Raw genomic sequence first — 25,812 nt, 5'->3', positions numbered from 1 at the left:
GGTGATCCGATCTATCACCTCCAGAAAAGGGAAGAGCCTAAAAAATGTAAAAGAAAGCTCAGTTTGATAGCATCCTGTCTGGCAAGAATTCACTTATCAATAGCTGGGATGTAAAATCCTTATTTCTGTATTGTTCTATCACTGTAGTCTCCACTTCCCTATTTATCCACGAAAGCTTATGCTTGAATATATCTGTTAGTCTATAAGATGCCACAGGACTCTATTGCTTTTTACAGATCCAGACTAACATGGCTACCCCGCTGACACTTCCCTATTGTTTGTCTGTATAATCTCTGTCTGGTTCTGTGATTGTTTCTGTCTGCTGTATAATAATTAATTTTGCTGGGTGTAAATCAGTTAAGGGATATAATTGGTTAAATAATTATGTTACAATCAGGGGCGGCTCTAGACATTTCACCGCCCCAAGCACGGTGGCATGCCGCAGGGGGCGCTCTGCCGGTCTCCGGTCCCGCCGCGGGACCAGCGGACCCTCTGCAGGCATGCCGCTGAAGCGTCCCTGCCTGCCGCCCTCCCGGCGACCGGCAGAGCGCCCCCCGTGGCATGCCACCCCAAGCATGCGCTTGGCGTGCTGGGGCCTGGTTACAATGTGTCAGGATTGGTTAATTAAATTTAGGTAAAATGATTGGTTAAGGTATAGCTAAGCAGAACTCAAGTTTTACTATATAGTCTGCAGTCAATCAGGAAGTAAGGGGGGGAATGGGAACAGGGAATGGGGGTGGGGGAATTGGAATCATGTTTTGCTAAGGGGTGGTGGTGGGGAATGGGAACAGGGGCACAGGCAAGGCTCTGTGGTGTCAGAGATGGGAAGGGGAACACTGAGGAAGGAAACTGGAATCATGCTTGCTGGAAGTTCACCCCAATAAACATCGAATTGTTTGCACCTTTGAACTTCGGTATTGTTGCTCTCTGTTCATGCGAGAAGGACCAGGGAAGTAAGCAGATGAAGGAATAAGCCCTCTAATACCATTATAGTCCTCTAGATAGGCAATGTCTTAAACTGCATCATGACATCACCTAGGAAATGTACACCAGGAATCAAGGGTCCCTTCAGAAAAAAACAGCCTGATTTTGATCTCATTTGTCCCATGTTTACACAATTGTCTTCAATGGAGATAGAGGTGTACCTGGGAGATGAATCAGGCCCAGTTAATGTATTTGTATACAAATATCCCCAGTAATTAATCCAATGAAATAAAAAAGAGGATGCAGGGAGAGAAAATATTTAATGGAGGAGCAGAACTGTCTCTAACCAGAATTTTGTTGTCCCTGTGATAACACAGTGAGTCTTTGCATATGCAGCCTGCAGCCATTTAACCTCAGTCAGTGATGGTGTCAGCTCTTGTAAGCTGTCAGCACATCAATAAGAGACCCTTCAAGGAAGATGTTTGTGTGAGCAATTTAGTAGGGGAGTCAGCAGTCTGCCTATGCCTAATGTGCACCATGTCTGGAACATGATGCTCCTCTAGTTGTCAGCAGCAGGGACTGATTCTGGGACTTCTGGATCTTAAAGCATGAGGCTCTCCTGCATGAGCTAAAAGAATTGCTTCTGTTAGTCAGGGGTGTATCAGGCTCATCAACTTCTGTGTGTGCTCAGGCACCATTGCAGGGGGCCAGTGGGTCTCACGGAGCATGTGTGAGTTGTGCCAGCGTAGCCCTACCTTGTTCATATCAGGTTTGACAGAATTTGATTTTTATTCTTTTATCATTTCAATAGATAATAGCAATGCTTATTTTAAGCATTTAAAATTTTTTTTAATTGATTTAAATTTTCCCTGTTGTGGGAAATTATGGAGGAGGGTCAGAAACTGGGGCAGACCAGCCACTAGTTATTCCATGACAGTACACACTGAGATTCAAAAAGCTACGGGTTGATCACCATGAACACACAAACTGTCAACATCATCTGTCACAATCTGCAAAGTAAATAGCCTTAAATCAAACTCTAATAATTTCTCATGCAGTATTTTTCTTACTGTGTGTATCTGTACATTTCGATTACTATTGATGGACATATTTTTCCCTTCAGTTTGTGTTTGTATGGTGAAATTGACCTTGATTGACATTTACCAATAAAAATCGAATCCTTCCAAGCCCATTCAAAGCACGGGTCAAATCTTAACAGACTGTCTCTTGGCTACCTCTCCTCATTCATGGCACTGCAGATCACCTTGCCTCCCATTCATGACTGCATGCACCATCTCCATTCCCATTCACAATTATATAATTCCCCTGTGACAACTGCAGCAAATGCTTATCTGGAAAAGCACTGCCAGGAAATAATTTAGGCTGTGATTTGCAAAGGAGCCAAAGGGAGTTAGGCAAATCCACTGGGAGCTGGGTGTCCAACTCCCTTAGGCACCTTTGAAATCCGATCCTTTTTAGCTTTAAAAAAATATAATTTAGAAACAAGGAGGAAGAGCCAGCACCGTGTGTCTAGTCAGCTGTCTGTAGGCCACAGTTTGGGAAACTGATCTATGCATATTTAATGCCCCCATAATCATGATAGCTATGTATCAAAGCAGTAGCTTGGTGTTATGGGTACTGTGCTGTTTGTGGTATTCAGGGATTCCTCACTGCTTTTTTTTGTGTCTAGTTTCAACCGGCTGAGCATAATAACAATAGCTTCCTAGCGTCCTGCCTAAACTCTCTGTCTGGGAAGCTCAGCCCTTAAAGCTACAGTCCCCAGTATCACACTGTTGAAGGTACTGATTGTTGGATGATCCACAGAACTGAGATCATATGTGGTCATTAAAGCTTCCTGGTGCTTTTCTCTATGTTGTTAATTTCATTTTCACGGCTAAATTACAGTTTTGTAATACTTATCATCTGTGTATCTATTCTAATTACATCCTGCCTATTTTCCAGTGGATAACAATAATCTTTATTTCCTGCCAGCCCCAACTGCTCACAGCAGCCATACCCATTGCTGATGTGGGCTGCCACAGTCTGCGTGAATCATAGAACTGGAAGGGACCTCGAGAGGTCATCTAGTCCAGTCCCCTGCACTCAAGGCAGGACCAAGTATTATCTAGACCACCCCAAGAGGTGTTTGTCCAACTTGCTCTTGGGGGGAGGGATAGCTCAGTGCTTTGCCCATTGGCCTGCTAAACCCAGGGTTGTGAGTTCAATCCTTGAGGGGACCACTTAGGGATCTGAGGCAAAAATCAGTACTTGGTCCTGCTAGTAAAGGCAGGGGGCTGCACTTGATGACCTTTCAAGGTCCCTTCCAGTTCTAGGAGATGGGTATATCTCTATTTATTCATTTATTTTAAAATCCCCAATGATGAAGATTCCACAATATCCCTAGGCAATTTATTCCAGTGCTTAACCACTCAGAAGTTTTAACTAATGTCCAACCTAAACCACCCTGCTGCAATTTAAGCCCATTGCTTCTTGTCCTGTCCTCAGAGTTTAAGAACAACTTTTCTCCCTCCTCCTTGTAACGTTTTATGTACTTGAAAACTGTTATCATGTCCCCTCTCAGTCTTCTCTTTTCCAGACTAAACAAACCCATTTTTTTCAATCTTCCCTCAGAAGTCATGTTTTCAAGACCTTTAATTATTTTTGTTGCTCTTCTCTGGACTTTCTCCAATTTGTTCACATCTTTCCTGAAATGTGGCACCCAGAACTGGACACTATACCCCAATTGAGGCCTAATCAGCACAGAGTAGAGCGGAAGAATTACTTCTCGTGTCTTGGTTACAACACTCCTGCTAATACATCCCAGAATGATGTTTGCTTTTTTTGCAACAGTGTTACACTGACTCATGTTTAGCTTGTGATCCACTATGACCCCCAGATCCCTTTCCGCGGTACTCCTTCCTAGGCAGTAATTTCCCATTTTGTATGTGTGCAACTGATTGATCCTTCCTACTTTGCATTTGTCCTTATTTAATTTCATTTTATTTACTTCAGACCATTTCTCCAGTTTGTCCAGATCATTTTGAATTTTAATCCTATCCTCCAAAGCACTTGTAACGCCTCCCAGCTTGGTATCGTCCACAAACTTTATAAGTGTACTCTCTATGCCATTATTTAAATCATTGATGGAGATATTGAATAGAAATGGACCCAGAACCGATCCCTGCGGGACACCACTCATTATGCCCTTCCAGCATGACTGTGAACCACTGATAACTACACTCTGGGAATGATTTTGCAACCAGTTATGCACCCAATTTATAGTAACTCCATCTAGGTTGTATTTCCCTAGTTTGTTTATGAGACGTTGATGCGAGATAGTATCAAAAGCCTTACTAAAGTCATGATATACCACATCTACTGCTTCCCCCCCCCCCCCATCTATAAGGCTTGTTACCCTGTCAATGAAAGCTATCAGGTTAATTTGACATGATTTGTTCTTGACAACTCCATGCTGACTGTTATTTATCACCTTATTATCTTCTAGGTGTTTGCAAATTGATTGCTTAATTATTTGCTCCATTATCTTTCCGGGAACAGAAGTTAAGCTTGTCTTTAACTCCCTGGGTTCTCTTTATTTCTGTTTTTGTAGATGGGCAGTATATTTGCCCTTTTCCAATCTTCTGGAATGTCTCCTGTCTTTTCAAAGATAATTGCTAATGGCTCAGATATCTCCTCAGTCAGCTCCTTGAGTATTCTAGGATGCATTTCATCAGGCCCTGGTGATTTGAAGACATCTAACTTGTCTAAGCAATTTTTGACTTGTTCTTTCCCTATTTTAGATTCTGATCCTACCACATTTTCACTGCCATTCACTATGTTAGACATCCAATTGCCACCAACCTTCTTGGTGAAAACTGAAACAAAGAAGTCATTAAGTACCTCTGCCATTTCCACAGTTTCTGTTATTGTGTTTCCCCGCTCATTGAGTAATGGGCCTATTCTGTCCTTGGTCTTCTCTTGCTTCTAATGTATTTGTAGAATGTTTTCTTGTTTCCTTTTATGTCCCTAGCCAGTTTGATCTCATTTTGTGCCTTGGCTTTTCTAATTTGAAGATCTCCTTGTTAAGCCAGGGTGGTATCTTGCCAGACTTCCTATATTTCCTACGCAGTGGGATAGTTTGCTCTTGTGCCATTAATAATGTCTCTTTGAAAAACTGCCAGCTGTCTTCAATTGTTTTTCCCCTTAGACTTGCTTTCCATGGGATTTTACCTACCAACTCCCTGTGTTCGCTAAAGTCTGCCTTCTTGAAATCCAGTGTCTTTTTTCTGCTGTTCTCCCTTCTACCATTTCTTAGAATCATGAACTCTACCATTTCATGATCACTTTCACCCAAGTTGCCTTCCACTTTCAAATGCTCAACCAGTTCCTCCCTATTTGTCAAAATCAAATCTAGAACAGCCTCCCCCCTTAGTAGCTTTCTCCACGTTCTGATATAAAAAAATTGTCTCTAATACATTCCAAGAACTGGTTGGATAATCTGTGCCCTGCTGTGTTATTTTCCCAACAGATGGCTGGGCAGTTGAAGTCCATGATCACTACCAAGTCCTGCGCTTCGGATGATTTTGTTAGTTGTTTAAAAAAAGCCTCATCCTCTTCTTCCTGGTTTGGTGGGCTGTAATAGACCCTTACCATGACTTCACCCTTGCTTTTTACTCCTTTTATCCTTATCCAGAGAATTTCAACAAGTCTGTCTCATATTTCTATCTCAACCTCAGACCAAGTGTGTACATTTTTAATATATAAGGCAACACCTCCTCCCTTTTTCCCCTGTGTGTCCTTCCTGAGCAAGATATACCAATATTCCAGTCATGTGTATTATCCCACCAAGTCTCCGTGATGCCAACTATGTTATGGTTATGTTTATTTACTGGCATTTTGAGTTCTTCCTGCTTATTCCCCATACTTCTCGCATTAGTATACAGACATCTAAGATACTGATTTGATTGAGCTGCAGTCTCTGCAATACTGCCACCTTTAAAATGAGCTAGTGACCCAGCCAGGAGGTGATGAAAGCTCTGGTTTCTGGGTTCAGACCTCAGAGGAACCAATTGAGCTTCCTAGTGAAGGGAAAATAGAAGAAGCAATTTTTTTTGTCACTGACCCTTCTTTGTAAGTATTGAAAATCTGTAATTCATGCTGTTTTGATTGGTTACACAGGTCGCATATTCTTTATGGTCTCAGATTGGATGGCTTAAGATTTTTTTGTTTGTGAAGGGGATAAGTTTTCAGGCCATACATCCCCTTTTCCCACTTTTGCTGGCCGACCTGCATGGTTGAAGAGATCTGTCAGTCAAGGAGAGAACACTGCCTTATCACCACAGTCTCTCTCTGAATTTCCCTCCCAGAATTATAACAGTCATTTAGTCAGTAAGGGAAGACCCTATCCCCAAAGCCTGGTTGCTACATGTCGCAGTTGTACTAGGCCTAGCAAAAAGTTCTGCGCCCTGAGGTGAAGGCAGCATAGAGAGGCTGCTCTGACATTGTTCTGCCACTAAGGAAGTGCTTAATTCAGAAATAACTTTCATGGTTGTATCCCAGGAAATGTTATGGCTCTGCAGAGTGGAGGCATTTTCTGGCAGTATCGAGCTCTATATCATTGTGGAACTATCTACTGTCTGATGTGGAAATGCACAGCATATAGTTCACTTAAATTGATGTCTTTATACTCCTAAGAAAGAAACCTTGGTGGTAGGGTGAATGGAGCTCATTCCTACATTAAAGACACCAGGTCGGTCCAGTTTTCAAAAGTGGATGTGAATCTGGATATACAAATACAGTATCTGGACACATGAATCACCACTTACACGTGTAAATTCCTGTAAGTGCTGACCTGAGTGTCTAAACGTGGCATTTGGACATGGTATTAAAGTGCCCACATATGGAGAATGGGCTCCCTTTTCCCCCCTCTCACTTAAAACGGAACTTAACATAGACTCTTCAATGATCACTACATTAAAAGTATGTCCAAAAATCCTGCTGTAGATTAGCTGAAACCAGGATGTCTGTCTCATTTAAACTAGAGCTAGAAACCAACCAAGCCCTGATGTGAAAGCCCTGAACTTTGGAGAATCCATCTCCAAATCTGAATGAAACTCTGGGTCCGATCCCAAACCTTAAATCATGCAAATAGTCTTTACTTATGCAAGTAGTTCCATAGACTGCAATGGGATTGCTCACATGAGTAATGAAATATTAACCTCCTGGGTAAGGGTCTTTCCAGGATCAGGCTGTGTGTGGATTGGGCTCATTGCTCATTTATACACAGCATCTGAAGACTAATTATCCCAGTTTTCATTAATGATAATTAAGGCTGACCAAGAAATTAAGCATTTCACATTCTCTTGTAGTTTCTGCTCTCTGCAAAAAGTGCCTGTTGTGTACACTGGCTCTGGGGGACATATGCTTATTGCTGACTTACCAAAGAATTCTCTTTCCTGAGTGGAAGGATAATGAAAGAAGCAGAAATTTGACAGTGGGAGCACAGGGAAGTGATTGGGCAGACAACTGTCCAGACAGAATTCTAGGGGGGAGGAGGGGAGGTTCCGAAATACAACAGCAAATTCACAAGACACAAAATACAGAAATGTTTTCCTGTCTGAAAGGGCTCTGCACAGAATCTGTTGTGGCTTTTCTAGAGAAACTGTGGGGTGGATCTGTAGCTGCTTAATTCTTTGAGGTCAAACGTGGGTGCTTAAATCACTTAAATCCATATTTAGAAACGTGGTGGGCCTGATTTTTGAAGTCTGAATGCCTCCGTTTCTAACTGGAGTCATGGGACCTTTGCATTTTCAGTTCCTCTGACATGCAGGCCCATCCGGTCATTAACATGGCCTGATTTTCAAAGGCACTGAGTACCCACAACTCCCACAGAAGCCAATGGGAGTGGCACCTCTAAAGGTCAGGCCTCCTTAGCGAGATGTCTAAATATGGATTCAGGTATTTAACTTTAGGCCACTATGTTTGAAATTCTTGACGTCTGCACTCAAACTCCTTGAACTCTTGGCTTGTCCATTTCTACTGATGTCAATGGGAGCATCCCAGGAATCAAGAGGTGCTGCTGGGTGAATGGAAGTGATAGAGTATCAATTATTAGTAAGCTTACTGCTGTTTCATCATCCACAACCAAAGCTAAGGGAGGCTGACACCGCTGTTAGCATAATCATTGCGATGCACACTCTTTCCCAGGTGCCTCAGAAGGCATCGGACCTAATCCTGCCCTTGCAGGTGCCAGAGGCTGGGGGCAAAGAGGTGGAATTATGCTTGCAGAGCAGTAGGTCCTAGGGCATTCCAGATAGCACACAGTAGGAGATGTCTCAGGAATGCTGACAGGAGATGCACATAAGGCTGTGTTTACTGTTCCTTTAGGGCTAAACTGTGGAGGCCTGTGTATTGGGCAGAGCCACCAACAGTGCGATTCAGGACTCAGGGGTCACAATCTGCTTCCTGATTTCTCCCTTGCTCTGGTGGGGAGGAACATGCCCCGCACCAACCCTTTATGTGGCACAGAATACACCCCCCTGGCATGGCTGTCTGGTACATTGTGGGGCAGAGTCAAAGCTCAACCCACACTTTATGTGGGAGAGGATAGCAGCTTGCCAGAGGCTGCTCTTCACCCCATAACTCCCCTGCATGTGCATGCCAAACAGGCCACAGTCTGCGCCATAAAGAGGAGGCTGTATTCTCACTTAGTGGCCATTCTAAACTCTATGATATGAACATAGGGACCTGGCTGTCCTCTCAAGCCAGTGGAGCCTTGGTGTGCTGTCTAGGGTGACAGTCAGTCCCTTAGTTTTGTGCTAGTTGAAGTTAGCACTAGCTGAAATCCTGTCTGTTTCTGCAAGGGACAGATGAAGCTCCCTATGACTTCTTTCTCTGCTAGTAGCACGGGGCAGGATTTTGTCCTGTTTGATACTGATATAATACAGTGTGCAGCACCTTACTGGCAAGTTGTCCCATCTGTTTAGATGGGACTGTTCGAGGAGTAAGACAGTGCTCATTTGTGAATAAGGAGGGTATATTTTGGTTCAGCAGAAAAGAACTGAAAATAGATCAGCCTCCGCCAAAGATGCAAGAGGATTTTTATAGTGATGGGTATTGCATTCCAAGGCAAGAGATGAACATTTTAGAAGATGCTTGGAAGTCTCAGCACCCTGATCCTATGGCAAAGGTGCTGTAGACATGCTAGATAGGTAGAGGAACAGGCAGAATCTCTGTAAAAAAATGGAGGAAAAGATTTGTTCTTTGCATTCACCTGATGTACAAAACAAAAGGTCAAGGTTTCTTCTCTAATTCAGCTAAAACCTAATCAACTGTAGTCAGACTTCTTATAGCTTAGCCTTATAGGCACCTCTTCAGACACCTTCTCCATTCATACACAGCAGAGATTTGAACACATTCTTGTCATGAACAACACACATAAATAAGGAAGGGACAGAAAATTTAGAACTCATTAAAATTGTGGCTTCTAGATATAAGATCTCATCCAATGAGCATTGAAGACAGTGGAAAAACTTCTGTTGGCTTAAGTGGTATGAATTGAAATTTAAAAAAAATCATGATATTCAAAAAAGTTCCGGTAAAGTCAAAGCTTACAGTATATTATCTAATTTTTTCAAAATCACAAATCCCCACAGGTTCTACCATCGCTAAAGGAAATGCCCAGCCTACCCATATTTAAGCTATAGCAGATTTTTTAAAAAATCACTTTGGTTTAGATTCATCCTTGGTGTAAATTCATTGGTTCTAGGAACAAATGTGACCCATGACCTGTACCATATTTAGTAGGTTTTTCTTTCAGGGAAGCTCAAGATGAATAGTTCTCTCTGAAGGGTGTAAGTTTTGAAATGTCTTACCTGTATGGAGACACTGCTATAAGAACCACCTATGACACCTGCAATGAGTAATGGAATGTTTTCTTGAATGGCGTAAGATCCATCGGGGCACATATACTCCGCTTCATCCACTTTCGTCAAAGATGCCCTGACAAACTCCAGAGACTGTTCTAAAGCATATGTATCCCTTGAACATGTGTCCAAAATATGAACTCCAAGCTTAATTCCTGGGAGCAAGTAATTGTCTCTGTTGATTTCATCAATGGCAAACAACATAGCCTCCAAGCGCTGGATGCCTCGGTCTTCATTGATTCTCCCACATTCTTCCGTCCCGGTGCCTTTTTCATTAATTGGGAATAAACCACCTAAGACTAAGTCTCCTTCGATCTTAATTTCCTTTCTTAAAAAGTTATGGTCACTTAGGGAAAGGAAAACTGCTTTGGAGAGCAAAGCAAGGGCAAGCACCTGCAGCCTGGTGAACATCTTCATTGGTCCTGTTTTGGCAGCTTTAAGAAGCATGGGCAGAAGTAGACATGCCCCTTAGTCCTCTTGACCCATTGCCAAATGTGAAGTGCTGTCCCACAAGCAAGGGAAGAACAAGCCACCAAGACTTTCCATCAAGCCCCTAAACAGACAAAAGGAATTAGAAAAGGCAAAAGGAGACATCAGTTATTATGTTCTTTTCATCAATAAAACATTCAGAGCAGTGTTAAAAGGACATGGGTTGGGAAAATAGAAAGCTCTGGCGATGAGAAATAAGATCGGCTTACATGCGCATTGTGCCTTTCATCCCAAAGGGTCCATAATTGCTTCACAAGCTGAACAAATTTTACACAGCAACTACGCACAAAGTTCCACAGAAACACAACCAACTCTGGGGTGAAACGAGCCAAATGTGTAATGTTGCTGAGTGCTGTTAAGCAACAAGTTAGGACAGGAGATGAAGAATAAATAGAGCAGATTCCCCCCATATCTAGCTCTCTCTTACGCTCATGTCTAAATGCTCTTCTGCTGTCTCCCCTACTCTGAGAGTCGTAGTGCCCTTATGTTTCCTTCCACCCTCCATCTAGGCTGCAGCTCCCTCTGTGTATCACTGCACTTGTCAACCTCCCCTAGGTTTTATCTTCCCTTCCTAGTTAAAGCTATCTCTACCCACTAGATCCCACTTGCCCCTCCCATTGCTACCACCTGGGCCTGCAGGTACTGGGTAGTTAGTTGCTCTGCTCAGCACAGGACCTTCTCTTCCTAAGTGCCAGGCTGAACTCCAGCTGCCCCAGCCTCCATGGGATAGGAGAGGTACACCCCTACCACCTTCTGCCTGGCTTGAGGGAGAGAGACATTCTGGGAGGGAAGCTCTGGATCCCCTTCCTGGGCTGGGCAAGATAAACAAAGGTTGAGAGAAAGGAAATATTATCAACCCAATTTTAAAGATGGGCGGGGGGGAACTGAGGCTCAGGGAGATTAAATAACTTGCCCAAGGACATGCAGTGAGTCTGTGGCGGAGCTGGAAACTGAACGAGATCTTGTGAATCATGGTCTAGTGCCTTAAACACTTGATCATTTGTCTTTAAAGTTAAAAACCTTGCCAGCAAATAACTCAAGGAAAAGGTAAAAGCAAAGAAGATGAGCTAGAACAGAAAGGATACGCATATTGAAGTTTTCCCAAGGCAGAAAAATGCCTAGGGCTAAACTTACTCACTTTAATATTAATCATAGTTCAGTGCATGGGTCAGGGGAAAACAGACATCCAAGCATGTATATATTTGGGCTGATTCTACTCCCATTGAAGTCAATGGATATTTTGCTATTGATTGCAAGGGGAGCAGGATCAAACCTTTAGATCTGACCATGTTATGCTATAACAGTCTCATGACTATATGTATTTGCCTGTAAACTCCTTGATAGTGTCTCTTTACAGCATGAATTAATGTGGCCACCTTGAACTCCAAGTCCTTAAAAATCAACTATGGTAATATTTAAGTAGAGCACTTTAATATTTCATTACTGTACTTACCTTTTCCTTAAAGCAAAATTTATTATGATTAGGCTTGCAGGGCTATGTATAATTTAGAAACACTTAGCATTATTTAAAACAGAGTGCTAAGAAATTTAAAGAAGAGACAATTAAAATTTAACACTGAAAGATGGATGAACACTCTTATTCCGATGCAGCTGTTTATCCTGGGGGAGTTTCTATATTGCTCTATCAGATTCTGGCAAAGGGCAGAATTTTATTTATATTTACTCGAGCATCTTTATATCATAAGTCGGTAGCAAGCCAGCTACACAGTCAAACATACTTTATAGCCATATTGATGTGTATATAGCCTGAACCGCAGCCCATTTCAGCAGAGTTCTCCATTCTCAGATAAGCGATATGTCAGCTGCAAACAAACAGTTTCACCCTTCACCATAGGCAATCAGCCATGTGGTTTTTTTAACCAATGCAGGAACAGAACCTCTCAGGTTAACATCCACTCTGGGGAAAGCTGGTAGGAATAACAAAATAAATATATTCAGAAATAATTCAACATCAAATTCAGTCAAACAAATTATTTGCCAGATATTATTCAACCATTTTCAGAGTGCTTCAGATAATGAAAAATATTTGTTTGCAAATAATTTATTGGACAAAATTGTCCGATAAATTATTGGCATCTTATCATTCAATCAGATCTGCTTCCATAGTTCATGGTAGTAAACTGTCCTCTGGACTATAACGTGCTTTGAGATTTCCTAAGTATTATCTATTCTGTGCGTTTGTATGGCCTATATCATCCTGGTATCCTAAGGCCTCAACAAACATTTAATGTATTTATCTCCACAACAGCCCCATGAAGATTGTTATCCCCATTCTACAGGTGGGGAAATTGAGGCACAGAGGTTTTCAATGGCTCACGACCCCTGCTGGGGGCTAGATTTGAAAAGCGCTTAGCTCCCATTTTTGCACCTACATAAAAAACAGATTTTCAAAAGAACGCTGCACTCTGCAGCTCCCACAGTAACACTTATGGGCAAGTTTTCAAAAGAGTTCCATACCCAACAAACTGAACACTTCTGAAAATCTAGCTATTTATTTAGGTAACTAAATGAGAGCTGAGCTAGGCTGCTGAGACTACTGCTTATCATGCAGGTGAATTTTTTTTCTTGTACTCCTGCATCTGTTTGTATCCATTTGTTGTCTCTTGTCTTATACTTCACTTTCAAGTTCTTTGGGGTGGGGACTATCTTGTGTCCTGTGTTTGTACAGAGCCCAGTGCAATATACCAATAATAATGAATGACTCATCCAAGATTACTGTGGGACAGCTCAGACTCCAACCCAGATCTTTTGAGCTCTCTGCCAGTCCCATAGCCAGGCAGCCAGCCAGCCACCCTTCCTTCCCATACCTGCCTTCTCCTTTTGCTTGAGGTTTTTATGGGGTGATATCAAAAGTAGTTTGTCACAACAGCACTCCAGGGCTGTCAGGAACAAGTAACTTCCCCTCAGAAATGTCTAGTTAGAGACAACCCTGTATTCTAAATCCCATAGACAACCTACACAAGACCCTATGAGTCAATGCTGTGTATATAGGGACATGGGCAGGCCTTCTGTCTTGGGATCAATTTCATCTGGAATGAGCAATCCTGCAAAGTGAGTCAGCTTTATTCCAGCCATTCATGTTCATTTCTTTGGCTACCAGCTTTTTCAAGTGAGAAATATGGCATGGGCAAGGGTTGGCATTTTCCATGGGCATCAGGGAGTGGGTGTGGAAGGGAGAGAGATGGGGTAAGCCCATTCCTCAGTCAAGCCACCTCACTTCTCTGGCACTCTACATGTTGAGCAGCCCTGGTCCAAAGGATTTCTGTTGAGAGAAGGATGGGGGTGCTCCCGGGGAGGTCTGTGAGGGGACAGAAGGTTGACAACACGTGACACACTAAGGTTCCTGATGCACACAGGCTAGCTAGCCCCACTCAGCAGGCCAGTGGCTTACTCAGGTCTCCAAGCTGCATCGGAGCCCAAAACCAGGGCAAAATTCAGTATTTTGTAAAACGGACAGGAACACAGGGGCAGATTCCTGGTTCCCAGGAAAACATGATCACTGTCTCTCAGTTGTTCAGTCTCTTAGCTTTTCAATATTAACCAGGAACATAATCTTCAGTTAAAGAAAAATTGGCTTCCTTTTGCAGGCACAGCTCTTCTCTGATCCTGCAAACTGGCCAACCTCGCTTCCAAACCTCTGCCTCCTCATTGCTCCTGGAGCCCGGTGTGGCTTTGGCTTCTTTTTGTGTCACCGCACTGCCCTCAAGAACAGGTGCGGCAGGCATATCAGTCTGGGAAGGGGAGGGGCAGCTTGTCAAAAAATGTTCCCTCTAGGACTGTCAAAAGGGGGATGCTCACAGGAGCAAATGTTTTCCCGTTGGCTATGTGATTAGTAAAAGAACAAGCCTTAAGCAGCAATGTAGATTCAGGTGGCTAGATGTTCAGGTGGGGAGTCCTGCCCAGAGTGCTGGCTGTGAAGAAGAAAAGTTGGATTGAAGCTGTTAGCAAAGATGAGATAGGATTTTAATTTTCCTCTTGCACATCTCCATTGACAGACACCTCTGATGTGCTGGCTTGGTTTGGGGTATGTTAGCTCTGCAATATACATAAGTCAGTCCTGGTAGCGTTACATGTAAAAGAACGTGGGTCATATTCTTTCCCTTCCCTGCAGTTGGAATAGCACCCACTAACTCTGAGCTGAATTGTGCCACATGCTTCCAGAAGTGATATCATCATTCTGCCCAAATCCATGCTGGCTGACATTAAAACACTTTTTTGAGATGGTGCATTTGAATATCGTTTCAAATGGGAGTGGCTATCCATCAAACATTTATACTGTGATAGCATTTAACTACCCAAGTGAGGTCAGGGCCCATTATGACAGGCATTATCAAACATGTAATTAGAAACAGTCTCTATCCCAAAGAGATTACAATCTAAATAGACAAAGTGAGGAGAAACATAGGCAAAGAGAAAATAAGGGATTTGTCCGAGGTCACAAAGCAAGTCAGTGGCAGAGCCAGGAAGAGAATCATGATCTCCCAACTCCCAGTCTAGTGTCCCAGCTACTAACTAGGTGCTGTCTCCAATACGAGACTACTCATCAGCTTCTAGTTTTTCTGGGGCATTTTTGGTGCATCTCTTGCAGTAAGGCCTTTTTTTAGAAAGATAGATTAATGATGAAAATTAACTTGGCCCCTCTATTAGAACAGACTCAATCCAAATACTGAAATGAGAAACCAGACAAAATAGATATAGGCTCCCAATCAATGCCCAGCCCCTGTGTTTTCAATCAGTCCCAAGGAAATTCTTATTCTTCCTGAGTTAGTTCTTGCTCAGGTCTTTCCACGTGGCTCAGCACCTTGGGCGGTGGTTTCAGTTATTTCAGCTATATATATACTCAACAAAGGAGCTTAATTGCTTATTCCGTTTAGCCTGAATGAATGGTAGCCAGCATAGCCATTAGCTTCAGTGCGGTCTGTGATTGCCTCCAGCATAACAATACCACCACTTGGCAATGACAATCTGTCTAACAATTATGTAGTTTCAAATCTTCTGTTTTTGGTTAAGATTCTAGCGAAGGTTCTGAGCACCTAGGTGCCTCGGGTCTCCTTGAGTCTTGTCAATCTGGCTACACACCTGGGTACTGGACTGTAACCGCACTAGCGGCATTAGCAGGTGATCTCCTCCTGGCAATGGATGAAAGTCAAGTGCCCATGCTGTGGTTGTTAATTCTATCAACTGTCTCCAATACCATTAATCTATGAGAGTACCTCCACTTTGGAACCTCCCCAGATCAGAAGTAGCCTGAATTTGTTGATCTTCATGGCATTCTGCACGGCTCATCTTTTTACCGACACTTTTGGAACAACAAAAGCTGATGTCTGCAGTGGAGAAGGTTAGCGCTTGGGTTTGATTTTACTGTGCTTGGTTACTTTTTGGCACACGGGTGAAGAGCAGCTGCTGACTTTGATGGTATTATTAATTACTGGCAAAGGTAACTAAGGGATGGTCTGCTAGGCAAATTACTGTGCAGCAAGCCAGGGTGTGCACCTATAATGCACCAGCTTGCTGCTGCTACAGTGCAGTGAAATCCAAGTGCAGTCTGGTGTATTCCTTAATTCTCACCCTGCGTTTGCCATGCACTAAGTTGCCGTGTAGACAAACCATAAGATAGGTGCCTTTTTCTCCTGAAGTACATTTCTAAACAAAATTCAATTTTTTCCTTGAAATTTGATGTGTCTAAAGACCGACTCACAAGAGCTGACATGGTTAAATGCTACACTATACCCTTCTTGCAAACGATGGACTACCAACACGCTAGCACTGCTAATCCAAGACCCTCGGCTCATTTGTGTTGGCTCTGCCAGAACTTGACCTTAATGCTTGATGAAAGCTATGCTGCAGGATAAGGTACCTCACTTCACTGGAAGTGAGTGATGGACAAGCCTGAGTCTCCTGACTGGTTATAATTAGAGATCCAGTCACCTTTTGTCAAAGTCTTTTCACAGAGACACAAGCATTAGAGTGACAGATATATGCCAGGTACACAAATTACTCATATACTGATAGTGGCTGCCTGAAATCTGATAGCTCAGACCTGGATGGAATAGAAAAGGGAAAATTGCCGATAGATGACAAGGTAAAGGAAACAAAATTGCATTTTCTCCATAGTTATGGCTGAAGCTAACTTTCCATGAAACATTAGAGTTTGACACATAACTTAGCTGAAACTAAACCAAACTGCCAGAAATTTCACATACTGAAGCATATGCCTTCGAATTTTTCTGGAAAGACAGAAGTAAATTGTATAAAGCATACGTGAGATATGGGGAGTCAAAATAGAAGGTGTTTTCACTTGTAGAAAATTTTGCTAACTTATTTGGCCAGTTATCCAGTATCTCAAAGTCAGTCGAGCTAAAAATTGTGTTTGAGTTCTGTTTGCCTCATTGAGGATTGGTGCCTTTGATGTCCTTGGGGACTCATGAGGGGTAAATTATACAGTTATTAAAATAAGTCTATTGCCAAAATCCAGCAAAGCACATAAACATGTGAATAGTCCCATTGATTTTAATGCAACTACTCATGCTTAAAGTTAAGCATGTTCTTAAGTGTGCAATTTTCATAAGCATCTATGGGCGTGTTTACACAGGGATATTCAGGAAAGTTATTCTGAATTAACTAAAGGTGTGAATTTATAGTGGATTAGGTAAACTGCATTAAACCCATTGGACAGTTTTATTCAGAATTAAAATGGACTTAATTTAGCTTAATTCACTTTGGAAGTGAATTGAGCTAAATCGAATCACATCCACTTTAATTCTGAATAAACGCATCCACACAGAAGTTTAACACAGTTGAACTAAAGCTACCTCACTCGGGTGTGAATAGTCCACATCCCTAAGTGACATAGCTAAGATGACCTAACCCTTGGTGTAGACAATGTTAGGTTGACAGAGCTACTGCCTCTCAGGAGATGGCATGTCTACACTGAAGTGGTACAGTGCTTCAGCTGCACTGCTGTAGCGTTTCAAGTGTAGACAAGCCCTAATTCACTTCAAAAATTAATTTCAATTGACTTTCCTGAGTGTCCCCATGTAGACAACCCCTTAGGAATTTAGGAGCACAAGTTCCATTCTTTTAGTACCAGATTTCCAAAAGAGTACTGCACTCACAACTGGGGGCAGATTTTCAAAGGCTTGCTGGCCTCTGCTGAAAATCTGATTCCAGTTACAGCTGTTGAGCTCTTGGAAACCTGGGCCTGTGCTCTTTTGAAAATCTGATCTTAAATCACCCTGGGTGGTTTGTTGGATTGGTACCAATTTGTGTGTATTAGAAACTAGAGCTGGTTGAGGAAAAAAGGAAAAGACATTTCCATGAAAACTTTCCACATTTTGAAGTTCTTTTAATTTGGAAAGGGATTTTTTTTTTTGCTAAACATTTTGAAATTTCATTTTTCCCCATTTCCTCCTCTCCTCTTTTCTCTTGTTTATCCAGAAAATGCAATGGAATCGTGATGTCCACAGTTTAGTTGATTTCCTTCACTTTTTCTTTTTTCTTTTCTTTTGCCACCCTGCAATATCTCCAGAATTCAGCCACCTTTGAGGTTTGATAAGGTGGCAGCAGATGAGGAGGAGGAGCAGAAGTACCACACATCGTTCATTAGGAAGTAAGGATTACCCTACTTCATTTGGAGTGAAAGAGGTGCTGGGGCACAAGCAATTAGGTACCAGGGCTCAAGCAATTTTTTTACTTTCATAATGGACACAGCAAGCCTACAGGTGCCGGGGCTCAGCCTTGGCAAACACTAGTACAAATTAAGCACTGAAGGGCTACTATATCCAGTTACAACTTTAAGGGCAGTTTAGGGAGGCAGAACATAGAATCATAGAATCATAGAACTGGAATGGACCTCGAGAGGTCATCTAGTCCAGTCCCCTGCACTCATGGCAGGACTATTATCTAGACCATTCTTGACAGGCGTTTGTCCAACCTACTCTTAAAAATCCCCAATGATGGAGATTCCACAACCTCCCTAGGCAATTTATTCCAGTGCTTAACCACCCTGACAGTTAGGAAGTTTTTCCTAATGTCCAACCTAAACCTCCTTTGCTGCAATTTAAGCCCATTGCTTCTTGTCCTATCCTCAGAGGTTAAGAAAAACGATTTTTCTTCCTCCTCCTTGTAACAACCTTTTATATACCTGAAAACTGTCATCATGTCCCCTCTCAGACTTCTCTTTTCCAGACTAAAAACCCCCAGTTTTTTCAATCTTCTCTCATGGGTCATGTTTTCTAGCTCTTTAATCATTTTTGTTGGTCTTCTTCCTTCCTAGGCAGTCCTTTCCCATTTTGTTTGTGTGCAACTGATTGTTCCTTCCTAAGTGGAGTATTTTGCATTTGTCCTTATTGAATTTCATCCTATTTACTTCAGACCATTCCTCCAGTTTGTCTAGATCATTTTGAATTTTAATTGTATCTTCCAAAGCGCTTGCAACCCCTTCCAGCTTGGTATCATCCACAAACTTTATGTGTACTCTGTATGCCATTATCTAAATCATTGATGAAGATATTGAACAGAGCTGGACCCAGAACTGATCCCTGCAGGACCCCACTCGTTATGCCCTTCCAGCATGACTGTGAACCACTGATAACTACTCTCTGGAAACAGTTTTCCAACCAGTTATGCACTCACCTTATAGTAGCTCCATCTAGTGTAAATCAGTATAACTCCATTCGTTTCAAAAGCGCGAAAGCGATTTACGCCAGCCGAGGATCCGGCCCAGTAGGTGCTCCATCTAGGTTGAATTTCCCTAGTTTGTTTATGAGCAGGTCATGAGAGACAGTATCAAAAGCTTTACTAACTCAAGATATATCACGTTTACCCCTTCCCCCCATCCACAAGGCCTGTTACCCTGTCAAAGAAAGCTGTCAGGTTGGTTTGAGATGATTTGTTCTTGACAAATCCATGCTGACTGTTACTTATCACCTTCTTATCTTCTAGATGTTTGCAAACTTATTGCGTAATTATGTGCTCCATTATCTTTCAGGGGAACAGAAGTTAAGCTGACTGGTCTGTAATTCCCTGGATTGTCCTTATTTCCCTTTTTATAGATTCAAGATTTTATAGATTCCTTTTTATAGAATCAAACCATTGTCATTTACACAGCTGAGGATGCAGCTCAACATGCTTTATTTTCTTTGTGCCATGGCAATGATTTATTAGGGCAGCATAATTTGGACTTCCAAGGAGCTACATCAATTTACACCAGCTGAGGCTCTGGTACACTAGGAGTTTTCCTCTCTGGCAGGTAGTTCTCCAGGAGAAAGTTGGTTAGTTTGGGGATGCACTATGGGCTTGTAGATTGAGCATTAGTCTGGGACTCAGGAGATGCAAGCTTTCTAGTTCTGGCTCTACCACTGATCTGCTGGATAAACTTGGGTAAGTCACTTTGCCTCTCCGTGCCTCTCAGTTTACCCTCTTTACTAAAGCATATTGACATCTACTGATGAATAGAAGTTGGTATTGCTATTATTATTGATAATATACTATAAATGGGAAAAAAGATCCGTGGAAATTTAACACTAAATCAGTGCCTTCTTGTACTTGATTGACAACTGATATATTGCAAAAAAGACATGATTAAAATGTGGAATACCTAAAATGTGCTTTTTCCCCACCATAAATTAAAAGCTTTATGTAAACTCTTTGTTGAGTGGTAGCCTTCCAAGTATGTAGAAATGGATTTCAGCGTCGATCTGAAGCAATTTCTGCCCATTTGCAACATCACTTTTCTCCTAGGATCTAATTATTAGTAATTTTTCATCCTTTGAAATTTGAAGCCTCAAGTAAAATTACACAAGTTCATCACATGGTTGGCATATCATAGAAGAGCAGACGTTACAGTCAAAACTCTCAGGAAGTTTATGAAAGGCTTCAAAATACGGAATAACACACAAGACAGGCAGTATTATGCCAAAGAAGGTGGACTCAAGTGTGAGTTTTCCCTGTACAGATGCCCATCTTGAAATATGTTATTGCATTTATAACTGTTACCTTATATGTTTAGAGAGAACAAATTGTTATTTCAGAATAAAGTCTATAAGTATTAGCCCTGTGGTAATGCTGAGGCCCAGATCAGGGATTGGGGCCCTTCTGTGTTAGGTATGATGCAGACGTATAATGAAAATTCAGTCCTTGCCTCAGAGACTATACCCTATAATGATCTTGTTGATATGTATATAAAAAAGAGCCTAAGTGGTTTTGCATAAAGAGAGGGAGACATAGAAGCCCTTGATAGGACACTGTTGGAGTTAGCCAGGTCCCAGACATGAAGGGGTCCTGTATGTTAGGACTCCGATCAATAAAGGGGAGCCAGTGGAGTTTATACAACATTGATGCAATGTGGAAGCATTGGCCTGTGTTGCTCTGTGAAGCAGGGTGCTGCATTCAGCACCAGCTGAGCCTTGGTGGTGGTTACGTTGGGCCTCAGCAGAGTGCGCTGCAATAGTATGTGGCTCACCAATGGCCGTCTGCTCCAATGCAAGGGGCATGTCCAGTCTTCTGGCCAGCTGAAGATGGAAGATAGTGTTCTTCAGTACTGTAGCAATCGGAGTGTTTTGGGTAACGGGGAGCCCAGCCTGAGTCTGAGGCTTTGCGCCATCTGGATATCTTGTGGTGTGACGACCTTGATGTGAAGTGAAGTTAGAGTCTTTGCAAGTCCCTCAAAGAGTTACTGCCTTCCCACCATCATCCCTTCTGTCCTTCCTGGATTGAGTTGGGGCTTGCTGCTCTTCACTCATCTGCTTATTTCTTCCAGGCATTGATGACAGCTGAGACTGCACCAGTGGAGAAAACAACGTACAGACAAGTGCTGCCTGCATTTTGGTAGCACTTTAAATACTCTCATAAAATCAGTGAGGAGAAAGGAGGAGAATACTGAGGACCTCTGGGGCTCCATTAGATGAGGAGAAGCAGGTGCCCGTCATAACCTTCTTTAACCTGTGGATGCCACGCAGTGCTACCACATTTATTTCTGCTAGCTGTTGTATGTATGTCATCAGCACTGCATGGTCAATGGGGCCAAAGGCCAGTGAGTGCTCCCAGTATAAATATAGGGGTGTGTACCCTGCCCAACACTAGAAAGCGATTTGTCCCTCAGTGCTGTTGGGGATGTCTCTGTGCTCCGGTCTGAGATGAAATCTCTGGCAAAGAAGAGAGAAGAGGTGTAAGGGACAGTCACCAGATACAGATACCAGATGTCCCCCCTTCACTTCTCTCTCTGTCTGCAGGACCAAAGACTTGATTCATTGGACAAGTGTTTAGCATTTTCCTTTTAACTTTTCTGAAGTGTCTTCCTGTCTTTTCCTAGTAAACCCCATCCCACTCCTTTGCTCGTGATCACTTGGCAGCTCTTTGGAGCATTTGCAGAGGTCTTCTTGAGCCCCATTCTTGCTGTGAACTTCTGTTCACCCTCCAGCCCAGCTGCTCTGCAGGCAGAGCCTTGGCTTCTGCCAGATAGCGACATTTGAATCTGCCAGTTTCACTTTCACCACTGCTCTGCCAAGACAGCTCCCTGGTGTGACAGCAAGAGGCCCAAATTATGGCTGTCTCTGTGCATATAGGAGGGATACAGGAAGTCCCTTTCCTAGACTGCTCCTGTGCAGTCAGCAGCTGTAATGACATTTGCCTTTAAATATTCTCTAAAGCTTAATTTTCTCTGTATCTCAGTTCCCCAGCTGTAAAATAGGCATAGTATTGCTCCCTTTAGCTGTGTAGATTCAGAGCAGGGATGGTTTCTGTGATTGTGCAGACCTAGACCTGATCATGACTGTTGTAACTCATATACTAATACTAATAATTGTCTTGGTAACAATGGTGAGTGAGTGAAAGAGACCAGAGACAGGAGATATACTTTTCCTGTTCAGGTTTGTGGGGAAAGGAAGGAATTAAAGTGTTCGGCAACTGATTATGAGGCCTGTCTCTGCTAGGTTTATTGTTAATATTTAAAAAAATTGAAATTAACTACCATAGCCTTTCCTAAAATAATAATAAATAATAAATGCTCCCACACCAAACCACAGACTGGAAATTGTTCCATCACATGAATGTTACCTCAAGGCTCCAGCCTTCAGTGGAGTGTGAAATCACAATTAACAGAGCAAGTGTTTTGTAAGTGAGCAGAAGCTGCTGCAAATTACATTCTGCTATTAGCTGATTTCAGAACAGCTCTCTTGAACAGCATCATGATTGCTGGGCTACGGCGTGTATTAGAAAAACATTAGTAAAACATAATTAATTGTGAATTGTGCTTACTGCTTTTATGTTATAATCATTAATGGCACAGAATTTTCCTGGAAACAGAAGCTACCCTCACCTATAAACTGGGACTAGTTGTTACTGTGCAGATGACAGAGCATATTACTGGGCCGGATCCTCGGCTGGCGTAAATCGCTTTCGCGCTTTTGAAACGAATGGAGTTATACTGATTTACACTAGCTGGAGATCTGGCCCTTTGTTTTTATCCTCCCCATTCAGCTGAAGAAGGCGTGAATTATCTTTTTGATTGAAAAAAGAAAAAAGTACCTTGGAAGGTTGATTTAAAAACAAGCTCCTCTATCTTCTGTACCTATCTTGACATTTTTTTTAACTTGTTCTGAGAAGCAGGCAATAGCACTATGTAGCAGGAACAATGACCCTGTTCCTGCTGTGAGGGGTTTAAAAGCGGCCTGGCAGGGCTTGAGAGCTGCGGCTCTAAAAGCTGGGCTGATTGGGGAAATGGCTGCAGCTGGGCCACACCCCAATCAGGCCACAGCTGGCCCCTATAAAAGGCCAGGGAAGCCAGAAGGGCAGGGAGTCTCTCTCTGCCTTGAGAAAGAGAAGGGCCTGGCTGCAGAGACTATAGGCAAGGTACCTAGGGTGAAGCAGGGCTGGGGAAAGGTTGAGGAGCTGGGGAGCTCCAGCCTGGAAAGCCCCAGGCTGCGGCCTAGCAGTGGGCCAACAGGTACTAGGGGTTGCAGAGGGCAGCCCAGGGGTAGGCTAAGGCAGCAGGTCCAAACCCCTTTGCCTGTGATGAGTAGGCTGATACTGCAGTCTGCCCCAGAGTGTGGGGCTAGACAATGACTGGCAGTAGCCAATGCTGAGGCAAGGTGGGGATAGAGGGTGGGGTTCCCCAAGGAGGGGAGACCCAGAGAGAAAGGGGTTACTGCCAGGGGCAGCACCCTCATGTAAGAGGGCACCGGGTCCAGGGAGGGACATGGGGGCCTGAAGACAGGTGGATCACCGGCCTGCAGAGGGCGCTCCAGCGCTGGACAGAGCTAATTCCCGGAGTGACCAGCAAGACGCGCCACAGGGGTGAGTCCTGACCCATCTACACACTAATACAGAATCGACTGCAAAACAAGCAACACTACAGGACTAGCCTAGAAAGTAAGAACATTTTCGTGTCAAAGCACTTTACAAACCTTAACTGATTAAACCCTTGCAACAGCCCTGTTACATATTTTAATATTATTTTGCCTGTTTTACTGATAAGATAAACCGAAGCACAGAAAGATTAAGCTAAAATTGTCAAACTTGGGTGCCTCAGCATGAATTTTAAGTACCTAATTGTAGGCATCCACGTTTGAAAATTTGGGCCTAAGTGACTTGCCTAAGATCACACAGTGAGTCAGTGGTCAAGCTAGAAACAGATCCCCGGAATCCTGACTATCTCAGCCTCTAACCAGAAAATACTAGTGATAGTGTAGAGATATGCTGGAAGAGAGCATAAAGTTATGTAATAACATTTCCACACACTGCACTGATTTCTTAACAATGCACACACTGGTAAAAAGAATCTGTTGTCTTGCAAGGCAAGCACAGTACTGTATTTAAAACCCCCCACCTGCAGTTCATAGAGAATTCGATTCTGTGTTCCTAAACATTGCTGTCTGTTTTGAGCTAGCTGTGACGGGTTGGACACCTCATCCGGGAAGCCGCCTGATGTACTGGGGTTTCACTGAGCCTGCCTGCTCCACTAGCCTGGGCTCCCTCTCCCTGTTTTGCTGAATCAGGCTCTCCAGCCTCTGGCAACACACACACAGGCAGAAACACACCGGCTGTAGAATCATAGTCTGCAAGCAGCTCTCTATGGGAAGAATCAGCTAGGAAATTGCCCAGTACTCAAGTGCAGATCCCCTCTGGAAAGTACACCCAGAATAATATTGTCTTGCACTGTAGAGAAACATAAGCTCATAAATTTGCCCCCTCCTTCAATGTGGAGGAAGATGTGCACAACTTCTTACCTCCACAGCTATAAATTGCACAAACTGAGTTTTATAATAAGCAAAAACAAGTTTATTAACTACAAAAGACTTATTTTAAGTGATTATAAGAGATAGCAAACAGAACGAAGCAGATTACTAAGCAAATAAAACAAAACACACATACTAAGCTTAAGATCTTAAAGAGACTGGCTTCAAGAAGTAATTTCTGACCCTAAAGGTTGCTTTTGGGCAGGATGCAGAAATTCTTGAAGGTTAGCTTCCCTGCTTGCAGCTTAAATCTTCAGACACCATATTCAAAGACCAGATCCCTTTTACAGCCTGGACTCAACTCTTCCCACCCTCCGCCCCTTGTCTCTTTGTTTCTCAGATCTTTCGAGCTGTCATCCTGGGTGGGGATTCACTGAAGAGTGAACCTAGATCAACTTACTCCCCAGCCTTAAACAGAATTTACATAAGGCAGGAACCTTTTGTTTTCCAGTCTCGACCTTCCTCCTCCTTTTAGTGGAAAATTACTAGAAGTCCAAGATGGTCTTTAATATCAGGTGACAGGACCACCTGACCTTGCAGTGTCAAAGCAACATCCCAGCTTCTCAGGAAGGAGAGAGATTAGTATCTTCAAAATCTTATTGTTTCTTCCTAATGGCCCATCAAAGGCTGATGGTTTGCTGTCTGGTGGCTGTTTCCCAAGTACACACACAGTTGTAATTGTTACAAAGTTAATATTCCTAATTTTTGAGAGGCGACCTGGTTTACATGAAGATGATGTAGCAGTGGTGTTTGCTGAGGGATAGCTGGTGATTTGTAAATAATAACTAGTGTGGTAATGCCTTCCAGCAGAATGATGGCCCGGGGGTTAGGGTGGAAGGACCTAGCTTCTCTGACGTTCTGAGTGATGGTGGGCAAGTCTCTCCAGGCCTCTGTTCCCCATCTGCAGAATGGGGATCTTAGTAATTCCCTATGTCACAGATGTGTTGTGTGGACACATTATTAAAGACTGAAGTGTTTAGCTCCTAGGGTAATCAGGGCTATTTCAGCACCTTAGATAGTAGTATACACTGCTAAATATTTGGTAGAATGCTGAGGCTTACAGGTAAAAATAATAGCTGTAGAGGGTAAATATGCCTTCCACTTCCAAAAGGTGGCAGAAGATCCATACCTGGAATAATTTGAAAGTAGGCTTGACAAAGCACAAAAGGATAAACTAAAGGAAGCATGACTGCACTGGCATGGTAGTACGCTATACGATC

The 25,812-nt window shown here is 42.9% G+C and overlaps 1 protein-coding gene across 1 annotated transcript in view; it reads right to left on the bottom strand.

Annotated features, from left to right (window-relative positions):
- Window positions 1–25,812, bottom strand: part of GRM3 (glutamate metabotropic receptor 3) — a 150,392-nt gene that overhangs the window by 51,959 nt on the left and 72,621 nt on the right. The window contains exon 2 of the mRNA XM_039520416.1: window positions 9,798–10,401. Coding sequence (XP_039376350.1) covers window positions 9,798–10,295 — 498 coding nt within the window. The 5' untranslated portion in view covers window positions 10,296–10,401. The remainder of the gene's footprint in view (window positions 1–9,797; window positions 10,402–25,812) is intronic.

The sequence above is a fragment of the Mauremys reevesii genome, linkage group 1 (assembly GCF_016161935.1).
Source record: "Mauremys reevesii isolate NIE-2019 linkage group 1, ASM1616193v1, whole genome shotgun sequence".
Lineage (NCBI taxonomy): Eukaryota > Metazoa > Chordata > Testudines > Geoemydidae > Mauremys > Mauremys reevesii.
This window is presented reverse-complemented; position numbering and strand designations above follow the sequence as displayed.